This window comes from Amblyomma mixtum, chromosome 3, assembly GCF_055824585.1.
Source record: "Amblyomma mixtum isolate Tamu chromosome 3, ASM5582458v1, whole genome shotgun sequence".
NCBI lineage: Eukaryota > Metazoa > Arthropoda > Arachnida > Ixodida > Ixodidae > Amblyomma > Amblyomma mixtum.
The window spans coordinates 103,135,707-103,161,577 of record NC_143014.1 but is presented as its reverse complement, the minus strand read 5'-3'; the positions used below and the strand labels follow the sequence as shown (position 1 = coordinate 103,161,577).

Sequence of the window (25,871 nt, the reverse complement as noted above, 5' to 3'; positions counted from 1 at the left end):
GAAATTAACATGTTCTGCAGTCGAATAGCACACCCGAACATTCTTGTATTTTTACCTATAACAGGGTGTGGTGGCCGTGCATCCAACCTTTGGTATCATGTTCATGGAGACACCATCGGTATCATCACCACTAATTCAACCACCAAGACATGCACCCGCATAAGGCCGGCCTGAGCCGTGTCAGACCTAGGCTAAGCCGCTGGATACTTGCCAAAGTTCTTGTAAATTTGCAAGTCGGCAGTTTATACGTCCCTTCTCCAACAGCGCCCTAAAGAAAGTAAGCCCGGAGAAAACTGCATTGTCTCAACTTACTGCACCCAACTCTGGGAGTTTGTCCAGCTTCCTGCCTGCGGGCGTTTCTTGGCCTTTTTAGCGCACATCATAGCCCTTCCTTTTATTTAAGACGTTCACGGCTCGTTTGCTCGCCGCTCGACGCTCCGGGCGGGTGGCGCAGACCTCACTGGCCGGCGACGACGATGCGTCGAGGCTATAAAAGGCGCGTTCCGTTCTCAACGGCGCTGACCGGACACGACAAGTAATGGCATCTGTCCTCTTCCATCAACGTCCGCGCGCGCAGCCCTTCCGCCGTGGCGCCGCTGTTCATCAGAGCAGCGGCGGCCATCCTCTGCCGGAAGAGCCAGCGAACTTTTGCCGACTTCGTGGTCTTTACGGCACTTACAACGGCTATGTCGACGCCGCCAGCACACGACGCTTTGAGGCTTTAGTGATTCACTGGAAGGCGACGATATAAACAGGGCTATCTGCGCCGTTCACCCCAAGCAGCAAAGTATAAAGACATGCGCGCGAACTCGTTCTGAGTCGTTCCGTAACTATTAAGGCCTCCCAGCTGGCCTGGATTTGAAAAATGACGGTAACAGATCTAGCAGGCAGCTGTCTCGTGGTTCAGTCTTGGATTATACAGACGTTTGCCCAAATGCTAGAGGATATTTCGCGGCGTCTTTGGCATGACTGATCGTCGTGCAGCGTTTTCCACCCGCCCCTACACTTCCTTTCTACAGTGCCGGACCACAGGAAGTTGATTTAAGCCCCACAACCTTGAATAAAGAAGTAAGACTTTGTAACCGTTTGTATAAGATGCATGGAAGCGTCTCACTACTCGCCATCATATTCTGGTGTTACTGATCCCAGCAAGCTCACAAAGTTCCCCTTATGCTGCATTCATTACGTTCACACAGTTCTTACCACGGCTGAAAACGAGATCGCTAATTTATTTATTTATATATTCATTCATTCATTCATTCATTCATTCATTCATTCATTCATTCATTTGTTTATCTCATCCCAAGACTCAGCATAACAAAAGTGGTTAACAAAATAACGAAACATTTAGAAATATTAACAGCATACAAAACAAAAAGCATATACTTATGTCCGTGAAACAAAAAAAAACACTAAAAGAAAGAGGCATTCATAATGCGCAATGCTATTTTACATAGTAATTGCAGCGGTAACAGTTGACCAGAGCAATGGAACATCGTAAATTGTTTCAAAGAAACAGAAAGTGATTGAACAAGTTAATCCGTAAAGGTATTTACGTTGCATCAAATTAAGCCGACTTTCTGTCAATATGTATGCGAAGTGAGAGGTACGGGAGGGGAACGAGTGGCTCGTATCGCACGGGTCAAGGATGAAAAATTTTATGGAATAAGCGCAGGTGAGAAATTTTGCGTCGCGATGCAAGTGACGCTTGCGTTTAGCTACATGCGATGGTGGTTACGTTAGAGGGGCACTGACCGAGAACATGAAGTTCCTGATTCGTTCTGTTAAAAACAGCATTAATACTGGGAATCTGGAACCTCAGATTCATGACACATGACAAGACGTGAGTATGCAAGTGCGGTATAAAAAGCAAGCTTAACGTACAGCTGATTTTGCTGTGCTGCTCTTGATCGTACTTTTTTTTTAATTTCACTTCTACATGAGCGAATATGAATGCCTGTTAAAATCAACTGTCAGTGTGACCGCTGTCGGAAAGATGTCCAGGACTCTTGGAAAGCAATTTTAACTGTGAGACAACCGTGAAATATTGCAAGGTGCTATGGTGGAAATATTGAAAGTAACGGTCCATTCTTCCAATGCGTAGCAAAATATTTCTTTTAAAGTTTGTCCATCTTAATACGGAAGGCATCGCGTTGAATGCAAGACTCGCGCGAGGCAAGACTTATTACAGAAGGCATCGCGTTGAATGACTGCATTCATTCTGACAAGTGTAGTCGACCAAGCGCGGCGTAATTCTGTGCCTGTGTGAGGCTAATGAGCAAAAAGAATGCAAGAAAACCAATATTCCTACAAGAACAAGCGACAAAAAAAAGGCTTCGGATGAGATTGTTAAACGACGAGCTGAAATGCACTGCATTTACTTTCACATCTCAGGCAAATGCGCGTACAAGGGTGCGTTGCCGAGCAGGACAGTACACTCGCAGTCAGATGTATATACGTAAAGCAACGCCAGCGAAAAAAACTCGATTTCAACGTCGTCCTGCCACGCAGCCCAGAATAAATATATTCAAACTAATTCTGGGTGCGCGGACTGCGCAGAATAACATTAAATCATGAGCAATAAGCCCTGGATGCAAAGCAATCCAGTTTCTTCCCAAAGTTGCGTTCCATAAGCTAATTGTACCGGATGTGCCATCTGCCGCAAAAGGTTATAGTCCACCGATGACTATAAACTTTTGCAACAGACGGTGCCTGTTCACAACTTAGCCCAGCGCTCGATTCCTGCAAATGTTTCTCGTCACAGACTCCAGAAAAATGGGAACAACGCAGTTAAATCAAGGGTCTATAGAACAACAAAGCGAGCGGAATCGAAATTTAACGTGAGACTCCTTCTACCCAGGAAAATTATAGGAGTTTTTTGGCTCAGCTCACGAAGTACGCACCTTTTCGGGGACTCCCAAAAGTGGCCTAACGAGATTTCGAAGTTGTGAGGCATGCAGGAAAACTTATGACACGCACAGCAGCTATAATTTTTCTCTAACGTAACAAGAAAACTGCGTAATTTATGCTGTACGCAGTATAGTGGAGGGCTCGGGATTTATTTAGTCAGCCTAGGATTTTTAGCGTGCAGCGAAATCTCTCTGCAGGAGCGTTGCGTTTTCGCATTCTTACTCCAGGAAAATGCGGCAGCCATGGCCGGCTGTCGCGCCAGAAAGTCGTTATCAGCAGCAGAGCGACATAGGCGCTAAGAAACAGCGCAGGGTCGCGTAATTTGGTTCTCTGCGCTGAACAGAACAGGATCGGTTATGGAAATCAGAGATGCAATTTTATACGCCTCCGCCCGCTGTATTGATTTTGTTTTCTTCTCTTCTTCTTCCTTTTCTTCTCTCTAAACGAGAGGAATAATTTGGCCACAAGCTTGCTTCCTACTCTTCCCCAGACAACACAGGCAGCAGCCCCTCGGGGGAGTTTTTGTTCGTGTAGATTATTTTTTTTTCATCCTCCGTCGACTTGCTGCTTAATTTGCAATTCAATTATTGGTCCCGAATTTATTGAAAATGTATTTTGCTATAAACTGTTATTCTTATGTAGTGGTCTCTTGGCCCTCTGTCGATCAAGCTGCTTAAGTAGATTTTAGTACAGCAGACCATCAAGTTACCGTCTGGCTTTCAAATTCAGTTTTAAGCCATTGTGTGGGCACCGGTTCTCAAATACGGGAGGAGAACAGCTCGGCAGGAGTGGAATGCACTGATAAAGGACTGGTGTAATTCATTGATCAAGGACTAGTGTAATCATTCAGAGGGGTTCTCCGATTTGAGTAAGCCATTCACTTCATTAGCTCGCGGCGACTAGCGTACTATCGGAGACCTCCAGGACGCATGAAAGGCAGCTGAATTCGATAGCTCTGTAGTTAGACGGTGGATTGAGACCATGTTTGTATATGTGAAAGTCGGAATAACATGCTCTAATGCGTAATAGCAAAATTCCGTCATCACTGGAAACAATAGCAGCATGAGTTCGATTTATTTTCGCGTGTCCTGCAGACTTTTGTCCCCGACAGTATATGAAACGTGTCCAGCTCTCTTGCCTGATTATTGCAGTGATCCTTGCGCTGTCGGTTGACGTTTTGCGGGCTCCTCTCGCGGCTTTGGTACCGCCTCTCTATACTGTCCGTTTTAAACACTTCCGTGGGCTTTATTTTTTTCCTTTTCTTTCTCTTGCAATTTCTACACCACTTGTGCTGCCACTTATTTCTCTGTGCCTTTTTATTGAAAAAAAAAAACCAGTCACAAAAGACGACGGACAAGAAGAGTGTACACACCACAACGACTGGAAAACCAGTCACACAACGTCGTCTTGTGTGACTGTTGTTTTTTTCCCCGTTTACAATGTACCAACTGGCCCGCATTTCAACCCTTCTGCCTTTTTATTCTTTTAAGAATTGGCGTGCCGCTAGGTATTTTGTGTTTCCTCCTTTTAGCTGTGAAGTTCGCACATGAACTGCACTGCTGTTTCGCGTGGTTTGTTGGACTACAAACCGTATTGTCTGTTATTATTGTTTTGTGCATTATTTCCGAGCGAATAATTTTTTTTTTTTTTTTTTTTGCACACAGCGTTGCGATGACTGCATTATCTGCAAGACCTCTTCTTTCGTATAGCCCCACCGCGGTGGCTCGGTGGTTACGGCGCTCGGCTGCTGACCCGAAGACGCAGGTTCGATCCCGGCCGCGACGGTCGAATATCGATCGAATTTCGATGGAGGCGAAATTCTAGAGGTCAGTGTGCTGTGCGATGTCAGTGCGCGTTAAAGAACCCCAGGCGGTCGAAAATACCGGAGCCCTCCACTACGGCGTCCCTCATAGCCTGGGTCGCTTTGGGACGTTAAACCCCAATAAACCAATTTTCCTTCATACTGCCGCACTTCCTGTACCGCTGTCAAAATTGTGCTTTTCGGTCGCCTACCATCTTTTCATGCTTTTTTTTTACATGGACATATAAGGAGATGTTGGTGCCTGATTGTAGCGCCAGCTACTCCTTTGCACATAATGCAAATGAGTTCGTCTATTTTTCTCAATTTGTTGCAGTACCAAGACCACATGGTTGTTCCTCCGAACATTAAAACAGGTGAATGACGATTTCCCGAATAACTAGTCACCCTAAGAACGGCTACTCTCGTCAAAAGAAAGAACCATCGGTTTTCACTTCACCTTTCCTACTTTTATATCCTGTGCAATTGAACAATTGCTGGGTGGCGCCCGCAGTGGCCTGCGCATGTTAACCTTATCAATATTAAGCATCAAATGCTTTTCGCGCCAATTCTCGACAAATTAAGGAACCTGAAGCCGAACATGCGGGCGAACTTATCAGAGTTATTCCAAAACTTTCCTTCCGGATGGTATCCAGAGGGAAAAAAATATTCGGTCCTGACCGGGATTTAAACCGGCGGCAATGCAAACCATAAGATGATGATGATGATGATGTCCTCGGGATTAATGGCACATACCCACGGCGAAGGATTGGCTAGGGTGCATAGCGGATACAAACGCACTCATATGCAGAGCTTTGTATTTCTTCGTCTTCGTCATCTGTCATTCATTCGTTCTGCGCCGCGAATATTGGTTTTGAGGAAAGGAAAGAGGCAGTACTGTCTCAATTCTCGGTGGACACCTCAACTACCCCGTGGGGATGGGATGAAGGAGGGAGTGCATAAATGAAGGAACAGAACATTTGCGAAGGCTAAAAAGAGAAAAATTTTTTATGCAATAGCATTCGAAGCCCCATGGGGTGAAAGTGCGTCGTTGGTCAACAAATTCGCCCATTGGCTGGAGGTAAGTGATGTCACCAGACTGGACCATTCCTAATGGATGGAGGGAAGTGACGTCATCAGACCGGAGCATTCCTTGTGCGCCGAGCCACGATGGCAGCAGTCAAGTGCGGCATCCTGGACCAAGGATCGACCACGGCGCCCAGTGACCCGTAAGGGTCAAGAACACTTGAAATTTATGAACAATAAAGTTTTTTCCATCCATCCATCCATCCATCCATCCATTCATCCATCCATCCATCCATCCATCCATCCATCCTTCCCACGGGCTGGAGGAAGGGGACATCACTTCCGGCAAAAGCATCAACAGCTGCTAATGCTCCCGCATTGCTAACACATAACGGAATTACGTGTTCCTGTGAATTTTGAGAAAATTAAAGGCGCAGTGAACCACGACCGCGATCTGTAGCGCGTGCTCTCCCTTCTTCGGAAACCGGCACTGGTCACGCAGGTCGCCACACACAAAAGCGCCGAAGGTAGCCGAGCGCGCTCTTGCTCGCAATGAAAAACTAAGAAAAGTGACTGATGACGGAGGCTCCAAGACTCGAGTGCGACTACCACCTTGTATGCGACGAGCATCCTAGAACGCCCTACTCTTGTTCTGCAATGCATTTCATGCGTACATCTGCTCTAGAAGATGAGATAGGCTGATTTTTTTTTTCGAATGTTGGGTGCAAAACAGAAGAATAATGTGTACCATTCTGCAGAGTCGAATCTCAGGTGAAGTATAAGGTTAAAACTCAGTTATGAATACCCAACATGCCCAGCTTTCCTTGAAACCAGCAATTAAAGTCACCTGTTGGCCGCCAATAGCGAACACCGCATCAGTGAATGGGAATGTTTTAAACTTTCATGAGAAAAAAGTCTCGAGAGATTCTGCGCGAACATCGTGATTATCATGACCAACCCGTTCTCATCGCTGCAAAATTGGACCTATAAAGTGCTTTCTGAGGCCACATCAACTATTTCCGACGGCCATAGAAAACCAATGGGATGTATAGGGAAGATTTAAAATTCCCGCAGTGATTTTGAGAGCTCAGTGTCACGTGGCACGTGGCGGCAGCCGTTCAAACTAGCAACGCTTGTCCAGATTTCTTGGGCTTGAAATTAATCAAAGAGATGAACGCAATACTAAATATTAAATCAAGAAAGTTAACAAGCCGACGCTAGATATACACACTTACCAATACCTTTCAATAAATACTTCCTCTCATCGAGCTCTAGCCCTCAGAAAGACATCAAGGTTTGTACATTTATTGATCTTTCTCAAGACATCAGTCCCTCGAAACCATTACGAACGTCTGCTCTCATATCACGGAGCTGCATATTCCACTTTTGTAGAAGTCCTCAGGTATAGGTCCTAAAGCCGTGACTTCACCCTAACAACAGCCCTTCACCATCAAGGAATAGTCTCAACATGAAAGATAATTCTTAGATGTAAAGAGTTGCAAATCAGGTGGCATGGAGGTGGATTTCGTAGGCGCAGCGCTCTGCTTCAGTTTATGCTACATGCGTGCTATAAACGACAACACTACGCAGCAAGACAACGGTACTTTGGAATATACGCCACGCATGTTGTTTTTAACGGCTTCCTGTGATTCATTAAAATAAAAGGAATATAAGCTCGGGCTATTCGGTCCCCTTTGGCTGCAAATATGTCATCATAATATTAAACTGCTTACAAAATAGTTGAAAACATCACATTTTCATCTCAGTGCGGGGTCCTTGCTTTCGTGAGGAGGGGGGGGGGGGGGGGGGGGGTTAACGCTGTTCCTACTGCTCTGACTATCCAGTTCGTAATGATGCCTCATCATCCGTAATTAGTTTATTGGAAAAGTCACTGATTTTACGGCGCTAGCTGTCTTAGTCAAGCTCCTCCCCCGGTTTCGCATAGTCACCACTGTTATCGTCTTCGCAACATTCATATGAACAAAGCTTCAGGCTCGGGGGCACGGCCACTCGACCCTGGTCGACGGCCTCTCGACCTTTACCTTACGCAGATTCAAAGTAATTTGTTTTATTTTGTTTTCCAGGCCTGATGCTTATCGTGACTCTTTCAGCTAGTTCCCAAATACTTATTCGGCGAGGTGCCAAATGGGGGCTTCAAATTTTGTAGCAGGGTGCGTTCGCTGAGGTTGTCGGGGATAAGGACCTCTTCCATCCACGCCAGCATACATTAGAACTGCCCAGTGGCAATGCTATAGATATATGAGTGCTATAGCTCATCTGACCCAGGCACCAATATCACCTCCTTAAAAAAAAATAGGAGTGCGTTTCCTTCAATTTTTTAATGTGAGAACCCTGACGACTGCTCCACATTATACTAGCTCCCTTCTCACATCTTGAAGTCCCATTCACTTCTGTGAAACAAAAACGAGTCACCGATTGAGGACTATACAGTTTGCCATGTGCGCTATTAAAATATGTGCCTACGTTCAAATGCAATTTCATCAGCCTTGTGCTACAAGAAGTTTACCAGGGGAAATTTTGGCCGCGTCACCCTCGTACACTGAATTTCGCTAGATTTAATAACACGATGCGCAGTTCCTGCTAGACGAACTCCCTTGATCGCAAAAGGATTCAGGCTTCGACGCACCTCGTCTGAACATGCACGGAATCACGCGACAGATGCTATGGAAGTGCACAATAGTTCGCTAGTTCGAGAAGCGCGAACGTGCGCATGAGACGCCGACCCCCTCAAAGCTCCGATCGTTTCAATTTAACGGGCTGCGAGAAGGAACGGAAACGCGCCGAGGCTTCCCCGACCGTTCTCCTTGGCACGCGTGACTTCGCAGACGCGCATCCTCTGGGAAGATCTCCAGCTGTCTCCTGTTCCTATCGGTGGGTCCCACAGTACGCGCCGTACTAAACTTTTAACGAAAGGAAAGGGCGGGGAAATCAGCCACCACTGGAAAGGTGCATGCACTGGCTGTTGTGGCTTAAGCGAGGAGATGATCACTTTTGTGAGCAACTTTTGAGGGTCTAGATGGAGCCAGCTCTGCCACTTACAGAGCACCGGCTCTCCAGACAAGTAACAACTGCTGCGCCCTCCCTGCCGGCTACACAAAGGAGCAGCGACTATCATGCAAACCTGTGCGCGTCTCACAGTTGAAACTACAGTATGAGGGCGCGGGCAGAAATTGTAGCTCCGTCTGCTCAGGGCAGTGTCCGCGTTAAAAATTCTCCCAACAGCAGCGCGGGTGATTTGCATTTCCCCATGCCGATTGCTGCTACCTTTGACCAGCCGATCGACTGTTCCGGCCGCTTTTGTCTTTCTCAGCAATTAGCGCACTGAGTCAAAAGCTTTTTATTTGCCGCATAAATTTTTCGCCTTAGCCTGGATTCTTTTTTCCCTAAACAGCATTTTACTTTTCAGTTGGATATTTCCCTCTATGCTCCCCCAATATGTCAAGGCTTACACGAGATGTCTCAAGAACCAAAAGCTCACCTCACATGCTGCTTAAGCAGTGATACTTTTCATGCACGAACAACCTATACGACAAGTGTTTCAAAAAAAAAAAAAAGTCACCTCGTCTTTATATGTCATGAGTGTCATATACAGACGAGGAAAGGTAAGGAAGCAGACGTGGTCTGTGCGGAGTATACATAGCATGCACTCTAAGTGAGCTACAGACAGCGGACAGCATGGCGCCGGTGCTGCATTATCTATACAGCGCTGACGGCACCCGGGGCCCCACCTGCGTGACGGCGGTCTCGTCGGCTCCCGTGAACCGACGGTCATATTCGTAGCCATCGGGGCAGGCTGCCGACACGTTGGGCAGGGGCGCGCAGAGTTGCAAACGCTCGGTGTTGTTGTCCCAGTGCTCCGGGGGTGTCCCACCCCGGCACCAGTGGTCGGGCTCGAGAAACATGAGCAGTTGGCCGTAGAGCTGCGGGCCGCACGACACCTGGGCCGGGTACAGCACGAGCCAGAACAGAACCCGCTGGTAGCGGCCGTAGCCGCACGCCTCGTCCACCAGGCTGTCCATGCGGCCCCGCTGCACAGTGCGCGAAAGGAGGCAGCAGCGCACAATGGCTCCCTCAAAGCAAGACGACGACTGCCGCAGCGAGAAGAATGCGCACAGTGAGCGCGGCAAGGGCATACAATTTCAGGGCCTGCACAATAACGAACGAACGAATTCGCAGGCGAAGTAAAAACGAATGAGCTTAATTTTTGAATGACGAAACATTCGGCCGTCCTGGAGGTGCATGCAGTGCAAGAGGAGATGAAAGAAGGATGAAAGAAGGTGCGTGTCACTAGCGCGCGTGAAACTGCACTTCGTCGACTAAGCACGCGTGCTTTGTTGGCAGACGCTGGGCGCCTAGCGGTTTGTGAAAGCGTATCTGGTCGTGACAGCCGGTGGACCAACCAAGCTCTCTTATTCGTTATGCTGCATCAGAGGGGAGGGCAGTAGGCCAGCACTGAAGAGATACAGAATTGTTCGAACGTATAACCTGCTCTTCCTTGCTTTGTTTCAACCAGTAGTGCTATTTAATGGGCAACTTCCTACAGTTCTTTTGTTCAATAAGGGAGTAATTAATCATTGGCATCCACCCAAACGCAGCCATGCGGCTGCAAAGGAAAGCTATACAGCTTTCTCAGAAACCTCGAAGTTAAATAAAAATTTGTTCTGGTCCGGGGTTCGAACCCGGGACCTCCGCTTCACCGGAACAGTCGCTCTACCAACTGAACTAACCGGGACGGCAAGGTTATGGTAGGGCGAGAGCGAATTTATCAATAACTCGATTTGGGAACAGCGTTGGTCAAATGGTTTAGGGCAAGCCTCCAAGGTGGAGCAGATTTTTAATAAGGCAGTAATAAGGGAGCGTGTTTCTCCAACGACGGTTGGTGAAACACGCATATACACTCTAGATATTCATCGTTAAATTTTTGCTTTGCCGTTAGCGTATAAATAGTAGTCATATTTCGAGGTGTTTTTAACAATATGTTTTGTATGCCAAAGGAAATATCCTCCAGTACTCTTCAGACAGTGCTAAAAATTAACGCCAACTCAATTCATTAGGACATAAACACATAATGCTAATTATGCCCACGAGGTGAGGCAAAAGGAACCCCGTCGCCTGGCGAGACCTTCACCCCAGACTTAAACATCTGACAGCCAGCACAAGGATGCTTTTAAGATACAAAGATGACAGTTACTTTACAGATGATAGTTACATGCACACAGAGCTGAACACTAGAAACACTGGAAGTTGAACAGGACTATAGAGGTTATACGGAAAATCTCTAATAATGCAAAAAGATGGCAGTAATACGAAAATACCATAACACACTAATACATCAATTGAACTTGCCAATAATAAGCCACTGAAGCAGTTGTGAGTATTTTACGTTATACAAATGAGAAGTTATCAGGTTTAAAAAGGGCAGGAGTTGTAGCTTAACATCGGCAAAAGCATACGCCTCATTCGCAAGCATCACGAGTATACCCAAGCAAAACTATTCGCTCATAGCTTGTGCCGCTCATTCTTTCCAAAGTCATTTATCGCTGAAACAGGGCCGCCGTCTGCCAATTGCTCTCGTGTTAAATGATAGACATAGGTATCTTCTGTCGTAGCTTATCAACTTCACCATCTCACGGCGCGAACAGCATCTTGTTCGTTCCCATTACGAATAGTTCTATGCTATCAGTGGAATCAAGCTGCTCGATGAATGGGCACTCTGATGTGCACGTGGAGTCTTTAGTAAAAGGAACACAATTGGTCTACGCGGCACATTACCGCGTTTTGGTTCCCAGACGTGGTATGCCAATCAGGTCTATATTTTCACACACGCCACTTGGTGTTCACCACACCGTTGAGTCAGTGCGATCAAAGAAAAACGCCGTGCTTCGTTTACTCGTTTTTCCCTCTCATTCCACGCATATTCGTGTCAGTACGCTAGTAGTCACACTCCCCTCAGCCACCTTAATTGTTAAATCTTGTCGCTTTCCCGTCCAATGCGAGTGAAAAAAAAAACTGATCACGCTTGTTCCGAGCACCTCCTACCGCGCCTTCCATTGACAGGTCTTCTAGAGGCCCAGACGCTTGAGATTTCACCGCTTCCTCAGTTCCCGCCTTTTTTTCTCTCATTTTCAATCACACGCTTTATCAATGCGTTCTGTCCCTGCATGACTCCGAAGCGTTCGCGGAGGATGGGGTCACAAAGCAACCAAACCAACAGGCCAGGGATCAAGGAACGAAGGAAGCTCTTACCTCGTCGACGATTGCCACCGGAGCCGGGAAGCGAGCCTGGCCGCACGCCACGCGGATCGGACGAGCAAAACGGCCTGCTCGGAGCTGGCGCGCCAGTCCGGCCGAAATCTGGGCGTCCGAAATCGAAAGCCGACCCCTTTCCTCCTTTTCGCTCGTCGACCGCCAGAAAGCGAATCCCGCTCTCCCGCCGCCCCTGGGGAGAAACGGGAAGGTGCTCTCGCCCTCTCCGCCTCTACTCAGTCCTCTCGCTCCCTCCCCGTCCCCGATAGGAAGGGGAGCATCGAGAAGACGAAGAAAAGCTCCCGGGCAAAGCAGCTTTTCTGAGCAGCGCGGAGTTAGTTCTGGCCGCTATCAAAAGAGATCGAACCAGGAGCCGACGCTAAATTCATCCTTCTTTCACCGAGCGCAAAGGAGCTCTTAAACGCTGTGATCGTGATACATGAACCAATTATTCTTTCATAAGACACGTGTGGTACCCTAAGAACATGGCTACACCATTAGAGGTGACTTAAAAATGCTGTCGTCTGATACAAGCATCTCATTCGCCTGCAGAGTTTCGGTCTAAAACAAGCAAGAAAATGGGTGTGTGGGCGTTGTTTCTTGCTTAAAACTAAATGCTGCGGAGGGCAGCAATCCTTTGTCGGGTTTTTTTTTTGTTTTACTTAAGCACGCACAGAAATTAAATCTGCCAAACTGAAGGCGAACAAATATATGGAAAACCACGTGGCATGCAGTGCTTTTCATTGTATTGATAAAATCCACAAGAACTGCTGCCCAACTGAAAGTTGCATTCTTCTGTCACGGTGCTGCCGTGCATGTGCGAGAAAGTGCGTATACAGACAGCACAGTGTCGCCGGTATTACGATAACAAAGTCTTCGCTCAAGGATGTCGCGAGGAGCGACTGCGCGACAGGGCTAGGTGCCCTGTGTGCGTCACGATTGTGTTTATTTATTTTTTTAGCGCGGAAGCGCTACTTCACTAGCAAAGCTGCAAACCCGAGGTATCTGGGAAGCCTCAACCTTTGACGGAGCGCCAGCGGCGGAGGCCTTGCGCAGCTGCTCCGTCAACGCGCGGAACCGCCCCACACTCCCCGCGCGCGGCTGCCGATGGCGGGTGACGATATGAACTTGTATGCGGTTGCCTTTGAGGCGGTGTTGCCTCAAGTGCTTTCGCACGTCCTACTCGGTTTAACTACGTTAAAACCCTACTGTTTTTTTTTTCTCTCAACAAAGACGACACAAGGGCGTTGGGTCATCGCAAGATGGAGCTCAGCTACATCCGGCACAGGTTGTTGCGCCCTCACAGGTTGAAGACCGTACATGAACGCCGAACTAGTATTCTCCTTTCAGAGCCTCCTACCTCTCTTACTCTTGAAATATTTAACGGCAATAACCATATAGATGCCGTCCCTCATTTGGTCCCTGATGGCGGCGTTGGCGAGTCGACGCTTGCCGTTTTGGCGCCGTTAACTTTAATTTTTCCTACTTCGGCAGAGTCGGTGCGGCGACAAATTCGCTGGTATTCGCTTTTATGCTGGAGATCTTTGTAATGACTCACAGCTATAGCCGTATACGCAAAACCTCTATGGATGCGACGAAAGAAGGGTGAAGGAAGTTGTCAATTTAGGTAAGCGAGAGCTGTTGTCTTCCAGCGTTTCCTAGGCCGTCTCAATGCCGTGAATCGTGCCTCGCATATCGGCAGAGTCATTGCGAAAGTGAAATGGGGTGTTCACCTTTGCGTTCGCGACCAATCGACTGGATAACAGTTCTGTGTCACTCTCGCTAAGACGACGAAAGGAAAAAAGTAGCTTAGTTTTGGCCCACCACGTACTCGAGGTTGACAAAGGGTGAGGCTGTTGTTGTGTACAGGTGGAATTAGCCTTGTGTTAAATCTGCCGGCAATCGCTCCACTGTAGCGGCACATTAAAAAATAGTTGAAGAGTTTGTGGCATAGTTCTATCACTATAGTCGAGCTCACAAACACCCACAACAGTCAAACTGCCACTGTCACGACCTGAAGTCCAGTTCAGTGTCCTGGAGAGAAATTATAGGAGAAGGCGGGACGCCTCCCTCCTAACTGAACGGTTTCCACGCGGGTAAACAATGTCCTGCACACCCCAACGCTCCTGAGGGATGCGAGCAGGACCCGCCTCTCAGCATTGTGACCGGTGCAACCTATGAGGTAATGTTCTATGTCAGCGATGTTAGTGCTGACTCTGCAACGAACGGCGACGTTTCCATCTGCTGTCTTCACAAACCGTGCTTTTGGTCACTGTTCTTGACGGTGCAGTCTTTGATCCTCAAAAGAGCCGACGCATTGTGATGAACGATTGAAAGCTGACAATGAGTGAATAAACGTGTTTATTTTTTAAAACTAGTCGCGTACCGTTCTGCGTAGTGCTCCCAGTCCAAGTAAATCCCCGGAACAAACAGTAGTCCGGAGCCCAATATGTAGGGGCCACAAGTAGCACGTTACACCGGCCATTTGCTGGCCGGCGGCCGTGATGTCAGTCATACTAGCTAAAGTCTGCCGCTGTTGCGTGATTCATGCGATAGAGTTTTGTAATCTTACAATAACAGAGTAATTACTCATTAACCTCTGCTGCGCTTGGGTGGACGCTAATGTCTACGAAAATCCTGAACAGTTCTTTCAAATGAATCAGAATCTGAAGGTTTTACATTCAGGTATATATAAGCATGTCAGATGCAAGGCCTGTGTTTATATCTCTAGGCACAGTTTCATTTAAATAACAGTTATAGTGCGTCGACGCAAATTTTTAAAATTTTATTTGGGATCTGCATAATTCTGCTAAAATATATAATTATGGCCCTTCGTTTTGGGGTAAAACCTGATTTCTCCCCAAAAATGAGCCTTCTGGACGATGTTGGTTTTCCAATTTACAAGGTTGAAGACTCCGAAAGAACAAATTGTGGATATCTAGTGTTTATTCCAGAGAGATATATTCGGTCAACTGGGGATCTTAAACCTCTTTTAACGCTCTTTTTCATGAGGCGGATGAATTTGAGGATAAGTTCGAAAGGGGGATATAGAAGCGAGAGGCCACGACATGGCTACCGACCAGATGCCTTATCGGAGCCAATGCATTAAGCGCTACCCCCGCTAATGACATCCTGATATTTAAAAGTGTCGGATCCAGGGACCTACCTCGTTTAAAATGATTGTTGTGGTGTTGAATGTTTTCGCACTGCGCAAATAAAGGCAGGCCGATCTTGGTCAGACGCGGTAATGCACCGTAGGAGACTCGTAAGGTACGCAAAAACATATTAAGGGAGTAATTACTCAATGGCATCCACCCAAGCGCCACCATACGGCTACAAAGGAAAGCTATACAGTTTTAGCAGAAACTTCGCAGTTAACAAAAAATTCGTCCTGGTCCGGCGTTCGAACCCGGGACCACCGCTTCACCGGAGCAGTCGCTCTACCAATTGAGCTAACCGGGATGGCAAGCTTATGGTAGGGCGAGGGCGAACTGATCAATAACTCGAAGTGGGAGTTGGCCAACGCGAAAAAATATTTGTGATAGATTAGGAAAAAATTTTAATTAGTAAACAATTTTTGTAGTTGAACCCGCGATTTCCGTGTTGTTTACAAAAGAAGAAGCAAAAAATATGGCACCTGACGTCCAGCAAAAAAACGAATTGTTATTGTAAACCGTCTTGTACTGCAAAAAATAACCGGAAAAAACCCGAACTAAGAAAATTTTTCTGAATAGCCGATTTGCACCCGATGTTGACCTCGGAAAATGTAGAGGGCGGTCCTTAATCTTTTTATTTGCGTCCAACATAACCCGGAAAGTTATAAACGTAATAACCAGCTTAAAAAAATATTGGGTGTGGCTTAGATTCTATCCTTCCATCTAAAATTAAATTTGTTGTACATGAACTGTCACCCGTTCTTACCTCTGTTACAATAAAATATTTAGGTCTGGTGACTTTCCAGATCAACTTAAAAACGGCAAAGATATTCCTATATACAAGCGAGGTGATAAACACAGTTTGGCTAATTATCGTCAGGTAACTATCCTCCCATTTTTCAATAAAGTAATCGAAAAACTCATCGTTAACCGTCTAATGAACAATCTTCTAAAATCCAGCCATCTGATACCTCATAAATTCGGTTTTCGCCCAAACTATTCCACTGAGTCTGCAATGATATATTTTCCGACACAATTAAACACTTCTTTGATAACGGACTTTGGGCGGCAGCTGTATTCATTGATTTTACGAAAGTATTTGATATAGTCAATCATCCCCTATTCCTTTTAAAGCTAGAAGAAATGGGAATTTGTGGGCCCACTATAAGTCTACTGCGCAAATATCTCGCTAACAGAACTCCGTTCGTACAAATATCGAATACTTTATCCCAACCAATTACAATTAATCAACGAGCTCCACAAAGATCTGTTCTAGGCCCCCTTCTGTTTTTAATTTACATTAATTATCTGCATAAATGCCTCAACAACACCAACTGCAATCTGTATGCTGATGACAATACCATATTTTCCTCTAATGATAACTTAAGTGACCTAACATCAAAAATTATTGCTGGCCTTAAAAACGTAACAGACTGGTGCCGCAGCAATCTTTTGCAAAAAACCCAATTAAATAGAAGATAATGATATTTAACTCACAACACAAATGAATCCTCATCGTTCCTGATGTTTGCCTAGATAACCACATCATTATCCGATCAAGTTCTGTAACCTTCCTTGGTGTGACGCTTGATTCACATTTAAAATTTAACCTCCACACTAAATCTATTAGCAAAAAAGCTGCATTTGGTATACGCGTACTAATTAGAACATGTTATTATTTTCAACAACACATTCTTCATTCACTTTATTATGCATTCATTCATATCCACCTCAATTACAGTTTATCATCTTGGGGTAACACGTATTATAGACGTCTTTCTTCTTTATGTCATCTTGAAAACTAATCTGTTGGGATAATGGCATTCAGTTCATAGACCGCGTCCAGTGCTCCCATTTACCGCGGACTCAATACATTATCTATCCTTTGTTCACTCCAAGTGAAACTAAGTTTATTGACTTATTGCGCTTGTCAAAATAGCACCACTATCCCTATCTTCACAGCTTCCCATTTGTCTAACGTTAATAATGCTAGATTCTCAAAACAACATAATCTCTTGCTTCTGAAAGTCAAAACTAATTATGGCAAACAGTCCGCTTTTTTATTCTCAGCAATCACTGTCTGGAACTCGCTACCCGCAATCATCAAATCATCCCGTACCGAAGCATCATTACATAAAAACTTGAAAAGTATGTACTTTTTAATTGCTTTCAATTACCACGCCAATGAACCCTGTAATTATTGTGTACGGCTTTTATCGCTTGAGTGTTTTTTTTTATAGTACTGTGTTCGCTTTTTGTGTTTGTGAAATGTGTTTGTAAAGTTTAGCATGCTTGATAAAACTTTTTGTTGTGATGATTAAGTCCCACTGCAACTGTTTTCCGCTGTGTAGTTGCGATCTGCAATATTTTTATCGTGCGTCATATATACAATTAACAACAGGAGGTCCCCTTGACAGTTTCCACTTTGGGACCCCCTTCTGTGTTGTTTATGTTCCTCATACCTCAACTTCTTTTTCAATAAAAACCGTGAAACCGTATTTATACCCTTCCCCCCCCCCCCCCCCCCCAAATCCCGAATACTGGAAAAAATAAAACTCGAAAACAAAGAGCCCTATATATGATGCATGTATTTTCACAAAGAATGTCTTTTCTAAAATAAATATTGCGACGTGCAGAAATAATCGACGCTGACGACAGGGATTCCAATTAAGAAAACACGCCAAAATGCGTTGTTACTACTTCCTGCGTTTGCCCACCGTTACGGTTAACAATTTTGACCTGCAGCAGCTACAAGGTAAACAGGATAGGCAAGGTTATCGAAGAAGGTGGCGGCCGCGCGTGAAAGACTGCATCAACACTTACACCCATACTGCAAAACATGTCTTCAATTCCTTGGACATTGACTCACCATCGCGGTTAACACGGCTGACCTGCAACTCGGCCGATGCTCACATCTACAGCATCAAAGGCACATTAGGCAAAGCTTAGGCATAAAGGGCGGTAGCAGCTGTGTGTAGAGCACGCGGCATTTTAACCAATCCTCACACCACCCCAAACACCCGCCCTTCACTGTCGTCCACGTTTTGGCGGCCTTGCTGTTACCACGACGAACGCGAAGCGGAGGCACGCAAGGAACGAACACCAACCAAAATTCCATGCACCAGCATTTTCGGCTTTTTTGTTGCTATGAAAATAAACACACTATATAGTGCCTACCGCTTGTCACAATAGGGCCGCAACTGCGTTAACGTCTGTAATGCACCAGCATCATACCTCGGCGCCATGACAGGTGGCTCATTCACAGACATCCAACACTTACATCCACTCACTCGCACTCACGTTTACTCACACCCATTCACTTACACTCACGTCCACTCACGTACAGTCAAACTCACGCTCATAGCTACTCACATCGACCCACACTCATCCTCAAACTCACCGAGAAGTCTGCACTGCATATTTTCGAGCGGACAGTGTACTTTTAGTTTGTTTGCTTGCTTGTTTGTTTGTTTGTTTGTTTGATTGTTTGTTTTTGCAGACAGCTGAGAGGGATGAGAGATTTACTGCCGCGGCCGACGATCGTGGGTGGGGTGGCCTTTTGTTCCGCTGAATAACAGGGAAATTCGCAAAGGTGATTGATTTTGATTTGATGTCCTGCACAGTGCAGGCTGAGCGAGGCACGCTTGTAGAATTTTAAATTCCCATGACATTGCATATCCAAGTCTAACTGATGGGGCTACGCTTTGTTGTTGCTGAACAGAGCCATGAAGTCACCAGGCGGCGGCGAGAAGCACAGGTTTCAACTTTTAGAACATACGAATGTGCACGCTGCGTCGCCTTGTGGACCTGCGTGACCTCTCGCGTTTCTATAGTGAACCGATGGTGAAGTCACAAGTCCAGATAGCCGAAAATAATCCGTAGCCCTACCTCCACCACGACGCCTTTTTCTCTCTGCCTTCATTCACTCCCTCCTTCATCCCTTCGTTCACGGCGCAGTTGAGGTGTCCACCAGAGTGAGGCAGTTACCACGCCTTTCCTTCCCATATAACCAATTTTAACCCTTTAACCACCAACCCCGAGCTGTACTCGTCATGGGAGATCGTACCAAAATCGCCAATGACGAGCCACACTCGTCCGGCCCGATATTGCGGTGCTGCCACCTCAAAAGACGAGTTACGGTCGTCAGTTTGTATTGGTTGCGATTTTAAACACCAGAGGGCGGTAGTCGACCATAAAAAAACGCATTTTGCGCTTTTGGCGCGTAATTGAAGGCTCAAAAGAGCCATTTCACAATGGCGTCATCCATGAGGAGTACCGGTGGTGACAGTGTCCCGAGAAAAAAAGCTGCTTCTTCAAGCAGTTGTGACAGCAGCATTTCTGAGAATATGGAATTTGTTTCTGAAAGTGACTCGGACTTTGTACGTGCTGGGGTCGGCTTCAGATGACGACAAAAGAGGCTACGACGACAAGGGTGAGTCGCTCCACCTGTGTGGCAGCGTGTGAGCACGAAAAACCCGCCGCTCGCGCCTCCACAGTTTCCTTTTTCTTCAGTGCCTGGCATCTTGCGCCAGCCCACTGACGAGCACGACATTCTCGGCTGGGTTTACGTATTTTTTTACTGGGACGTCATTGACGTAATCGTCACAGAGACGAACCGCTACGTGGTAGAGTACTTTCCTGCTCGGCGTTCTGCATGGAAACCGGCAGACCGCGATGAGATCACGGTCTTCCTTGACCTGATAATATTGCAGGGTATTGTTGGTGAACCTCGAGTGGAAATGTACTGTTCTACAAAAGAAGTTTTGCTGACACCAGTGTTCAGGAAGGCCATGAGCAGGAGCCGCTTCAACGCGTTGATGCGCTGCCTCCATTTCACCGATATGTAAACCGTGGATGAAGCGACCCACCCGCACCCCAGGCATTGGAAGTTGTGGCCCGTGATTTCAAAGCTGAACGAGGCCTTCCTTTTAGGACGAAGCAATGTGTATGCACTCTCTTTTGTGTCACAGCGTATAATATGAAACAAATACGCGGTATTTCAATGCGTTCTACCCATTACTACAGCCTGCACTGTGGGAAAGCCACCCTCGTGAACTGTTTTTATTCTAAAAATTTTTGCGTTAATTTTAACCAGAAACCATCGAAGTAATATATTTCCAAAAATAGAATTACATTAGTTAAAAAAATTGGCGATTTTGGTACGTTTTTCAGAAAATAAATTGGCGGTTAAAGGGTTAATGCGTCAGCCAGTGGTAGGGAAACTAATCTGCACCGATTGCACTGAACTGTTTAATCTCCCGTACCTTGCGGCTCCATTCTCAAGCACATAGGCAAGCACTCACGCACACGCACGCACACACCCTGCGCCATGCGTAGTATGTGCTTGAATTTCTTAATCTCTCCCATGTTGAGATGTCCAGCCAGAGCGAAATATTCCCAAAATTTTTCAACCGACTCTGGAGTGAGAAAGTTACCGCGTCTTTCCCCAACTTCAAACCTCCTCCTTCTATGGCACAATTAGTGCGAATGACTCCACTTCGCACTGCACCTTGTTCAATGATTTCTTTGAATTGCTCATTTTGTGCTCCTTTGTACTTTTCTTTCCTACACACTCTAAGCTATTATTCGTCCTTTCGGGAGCAATTTCGTCTATTGTTCCCCGTGCACGAACGGACGGAGCAAAGAGACAACCGGAGGGACGGACGGCAACGGCATCAATTTTAGTTCCCGCTCTCTCGCTCTGCTTCCCTATAACTCACCAACCTTTGATTGCATGTTGCGGAGCATCGTGCGTCAATACGCACGGCTCGACCACGGCTACGCATTGCACGAATAATAGCTATACGTTCGCAAAAATCGCGACTGGGCTACACTTAATCTCTTCCATGCTTAATATATAACCCACCTAATATGTCGTGTGTCCGGATCCTATATCGACGGCATGCGATTGTTCTTGCTCGCCGTTCGGTCGCGTTTCTACGTGGCACTCGTGGCATTAAAGGACATACTGCGTCCGTCGATGTGGACGAGGGTGGCGCTGGTGAACACTCTCAAGGTTCGGTTACACTACATATGAATACCCCCGAAAGCAAAAGACCGGACAAGCGTCGGTGTAGCTCAGTTGGTAGAGCACCGGAGCGTATCGGGGGTCGTGGATTCGGATCCCGCCGGCTGCATGTGTTTGTTTTTTCTTCTGCTTTCTAATCAATTATATTTAAAATAATTGTGCCATGAATCTCCAATTGATGAACACCACAAATTAAAGAAATAATAAAAACATCCCCTTTGCCCCTTGGTTTCGGGCTTCTGTCATGTCTGTTTCGAAAAGGTGCACCAGTGTAGCGGTGGTCTGTATCACTGCTCTACGCCACAGGCCCACTACGCTACAGGCGCAATGCGTTGGCAAATGTGGACTACAAAATTTTTACCAAGGATTTATCAAACCGTCTGCAATACGCAATGTTAGTTCTCACTGGCACTCATCAGACGTGCGGTTTGAGAGAACGCTCAATTAAAACTAATGCACACAGTGCACGTACAATTCTCGATTCTTGTTCCTGCTCTCATGAGCAGCTTGCCGATAGGTTCAAATCGACCTTGCAAAGGCATTTTATCAAGTCCGCCATTCATTGCTCTTTTCGCTTCTAGAGCGTGCCAATATTAGGTCTACTATACTTGAAAGAGTACAACTTCGTTACGACAACCGTTAGGCTCACTTGATAGACAATGGTCTTCTCTCAGAGCCCGTGCCAATTCAATCATCTGTGAAACAAGGCTGCCCTATATGTCACCGCTACTCTTTGCCCTTTACCTGGAGCCGGTTTGTTTGAGTATACTGCAAAACAGTAAACTTCATGGTTTTGCTGCTGTCTTCGGCAATAAAGTCAAAAGGCTCACCTTCGACCTTGCCTCTTTGTCTTTTTTTTTTCTACACCGCCACGGTGGCTCAGTGGTTACGGTGCTCGGCTGCTGACCCGAAAGACGCGGGTTCGATCCCGGCCGCGGCGGCTGAATTTCTTGAAGGCGAAATTCTAGAGGCCCGTGTGCTGTGCGATGTCAGTGCACGTTAAAGAACCCCAGGTGGTCGAAATTTCCGGAGCCCTTCACTACGGCGTCTCTCATAGCCTCAGTCGCTTTGGGACGTTAAACCCCAATAAACCAAACCATCTTTTTTTTTTCTGCATTGATAAGCATAGCGTTGGCAAAACTATAGCCACGATAGAACACTTTGGCATCTTCTCTGGCGCTCAGATGAATTGGACTAAACGTTCGGGTCTGGGGTTTGGTTCCTGAGGCACAACGCCGCCTCGTTATGCGGGACTAGACTGTCTTGTGTGCCCCAAAATATCTGGGCGTCTCACTTCATGAATTCAAAGGGGGGCCTCTAGTGATACGAGTACAAGTGGAGGGGGCAATAACGAGGGAGAGATAGAAAGCGGCTGGTGGCTTCTTTTACATTGTTTTATACTAAGATGCGAAATCATTTTTAAAAGTGGTTGTTGGCTTTGTTTATGTCACAGACCTGAGACAAACGATCCCCACGCTCTGCTGCAGTGTTCTCGTTGTTATTGTGTCGCCTTGGAGCTGAGCTGCCAGCTCTGGACTGACTCGTGGTGTGAGGGCACGGGTTTCCTTTTTTTTCTTACAGGCTTTGTGTAGTGCTGCCTGCAGTATTTTTCTCCGTCTCCGGTTTTAGAAAACATGCTAGTGGTTCTTACTAAAAATAATCACAGCGAATTTTTTACAAACGTTACAGAAGAAATGTTTCTAACACCACTGACAAGAAGAATAAAAAATCATGGCTTGCTTCGGATTCATGCAGTTTCAACATTCTGGCACCAGAGGTCTCAGATCCCTTGCCAATATATAAGAGGGGGCCTGGGGCCCAACCCCGACACCACCCTAACTTTAAGCGCTGCATTACTGGAAGGAGCGGGTCTCGGACGTTCACCGTAATGAGCAGCCCTTTGTTCCGTATCGGCTTTCCATTTTTGGTCGAGTTCAGGCCTGTAACATATTTTCGGCAACATAAGTGTGTTATGTTCTGCAGGTCCTCCACTGCACTAGACAATACATCCAGCGTTTTCATCGAACACTTTTATATGCATGGTCATGCAGTTTCGAACCGATGCGGCGGGATAACCTTTATCTTCAATTAGAATATGTAGTGTCATACTTTATCGAGACCTGCCTGTGCAAGCGGATTACGCCGGTGCAATTCATGCATCGGCTTAGTTTCAGCAGTGAAGCAAGCCGCTATATAATTTAAGTTCAATACTAGCCTTTCTTCCATATAACATTCAGAGACAGTCGTCCTTCCTGAGCATATCCAAGCACCCGGAAATCCGCGCGTGCAGTATGCGCCCTCTCCAGTGAGTTAGCCGTGAAGCATGTTCGAAATACCGCTATAACACTAATTTTATTCGCCTCATTTTTTTTATACATTATATGAACCCTAGATCTTGCGGTTCCTTAGAACCGAGCGATGTTTACGTTCATAGACAACATACTTTTTTTTTTACTTTCCTGTTAGTGTCAAGCCCGACCACGGATAGCACGACCAAAAGAAGTCAGGAGAGCACTTTGAAGAGTAGGAAGCTTAAACGGATAATGAAAATATATAAGAAACTGCGAAGAACGAAACATAGCTGCCCTCCTCATTACCTCATCAACTGTTATCAGTCCTAGTGGGTCACTTTAAGCAGCAATGTTTTAGGCATTTCCTGCCAAGACGGGCAGCCGATCAAAATGTCTTCAGGGTGAAACACTCCCCAAGAATTCACGGAATCAACGGCGTCTGGAATGGAGAAGGCCGCGTAAAAAGAATGAAGCGCGAACCGACGACGACGAGAGGCGACACCAGCGGCGCCAGAGGGAAAGGCACACCAGCTTTCCCCGTTATGAATAACATTAAATGACATTCGGATTCAATGTATTATTTTCTTGCCTCTTGGTCGTGCTGGCTCAGCCGAGGTCGGATTTAGTTCGGCCACGCCACCGAGGCGAAGGCGTGAAGCGCGCGTAATCTGAGCACCGCTCTTACGTAACTGCAGCTTTAAGGAAATGCAGAGTCGAATTTCTCTCCGTCCATCGCTTACCCGTTTTGCCATGAGTGTTGCGAATAGATGCAGTAGCCACACACTGAGTTGGCTGCAGCCCGTTTCAGTCGTATTTCGGTTGCTGGCGTGAGGTTATCAAGAACCTCATTAAAACTTCTTTTTTTATATTTATTTTTAGGGGGGGGGGGGGGGGCGAGCTGGTGCATATCAGCTTGTAAAAAGTTTTAGCGCAAACAGAAAACACAAAACGCTAAAACTTTTTACAAGAGCAACTTTATCAAGAAGTTTCCAGTTGTTGTAGCGTAGCAAATGACAAAAATGACAAAGTTCGGCACGTTAGGGACAATTTTCCTACAACTGCACCTGGTGAAAATGCGCTCTCGCGCGCAGTTCTCAGCGCTTGCCTGCAATGATCGCAAGCATCACGACATAGTCACGATAAGGGTACGCATTAGCATGTTTTTCCCCGTCACATCTACGCCGGGGAATGAGTGGCGCCCTTGGTTTCATGTAATCCGCTGAATAAAGAACCAAGGGTAATCCTTTATGAGGAGAAAGTTTTCGAACACTTGTCCTTTACTCATCTCAGTATCTTGTTTTTTAACTGCACATTCGGCAAAAAGAAAAACTGAAGCTGTATTTTTGGCAGTCTACGTAAGCACTTATGGGAACATATGTACCCATATTTCTTAATGATCGAGATGGTTACGCGATTGAAAATTTAACTGTTAGGGATATGTTAATTTCAATAACCCTCGCAGACGATATGTACCCACAATTGCCTAGTCGTGCTTTCTTCGTCTCTGGCGAAATAAACACTATTCGTATGTCTGGAATTTTTTTGTTAGCTAGCAAACACAGTAAATAATAAACAAAGCATGGCAACACGTCGTTCGACATATAATCATGTACACAGTTTTCATAACTTGCAAAAAATATTTAATTTTGCGTTTCGAACATAACATAAAGCTAAAAAAAAATAAGTCATTGTGCAAACCCTCTGACAAATCCTCGCAGTTCCAAGGTTACAATTTTCATAGCGTTGCGATGTTTTCGGATAAAAACGTATTATTAGTTTGTTTTTTTTTTCAGTTCCAAAACTAAGTCAAAACTAAGTCAAGTCGCCGCGGTGGCTCAGTGGTTGTGGCGCTCGGCTGCTGACCCGAAAGACGCGCGTTCGATCCCGGCTGCGGTGGTCGAATTTCAATGGAGGCGAAATTCTAGAGGCCCGTGTACTGTGCGATGTCAGCGCACGTTAAAAAACCCCATGCGGTCGAAATTTCTGGAGCCCTTCACTGCGGCGTCTCTCATAGCCTGAGTCGCTTTGAACCCCCATAAACCCAAACCAAACCAAAACTAAATCAGGACTAAGTGGCTCTCTTTAGACCTACATAGTAGTGATGCAAAACTATCGATAGTGGAGGCACTATAGAACTATCGATGGTAAAAAAAAACTATCGGTAGTATGAGACCATGCAACGTACCGCACGTAATCACTGCAGCATATAAACTTGGCTATAGTAGCGTAAAAAAGAATGTCGATAGTATTACGATAGTTCGTTAAAGTTTGCTATCGATGGTGCTGAAGAGTTTTGCAGTTGGATGCAAGCGGTATTACTAAAATTTTTCAATAACTGCATTGAACGTTTTTATGTTGCGCTAATATTTTGTCCCAAAGAAAAGCGATCACTCAGC

The 25,871-nt window shown here is 46.0% G+C and overlaps 1 protein-coding gene across 1 annotated transcript in view; it reads right to left on the bottom strand.

Annotated features, from left to right (window-relative positions):
• The window catches only part of LOC149351200 (beta-alanine transporter-like), a 77,956-nt gene extending 65,904 nt beyond the window's left edge, over nucleotides 1-12,052 (bottom strand). The window contains exons 1-2 of the mRNA XM_089576985.1: nucleotides 12,002-12,052; nucleotides 9,484-9,783 (exon numbers count right to left, since the gene is read on the bottom strand). Of these exons, the coding sequence (XP_089433111.1) occupies nucleotides 9,484-9,774 (291 nt within the window). The 5' untranslated portion in view covers nucleotides 9,775-9,783; nucleotides 12,002-12,052. The remainder of the gene's footprint in view (nucleotides 1-9,483; nucleotides 9,784-12,001) is intronic.
• Between the last annotated feature and the right edge of the window lie 13,819 nt (nucleotides 12,053-25,871).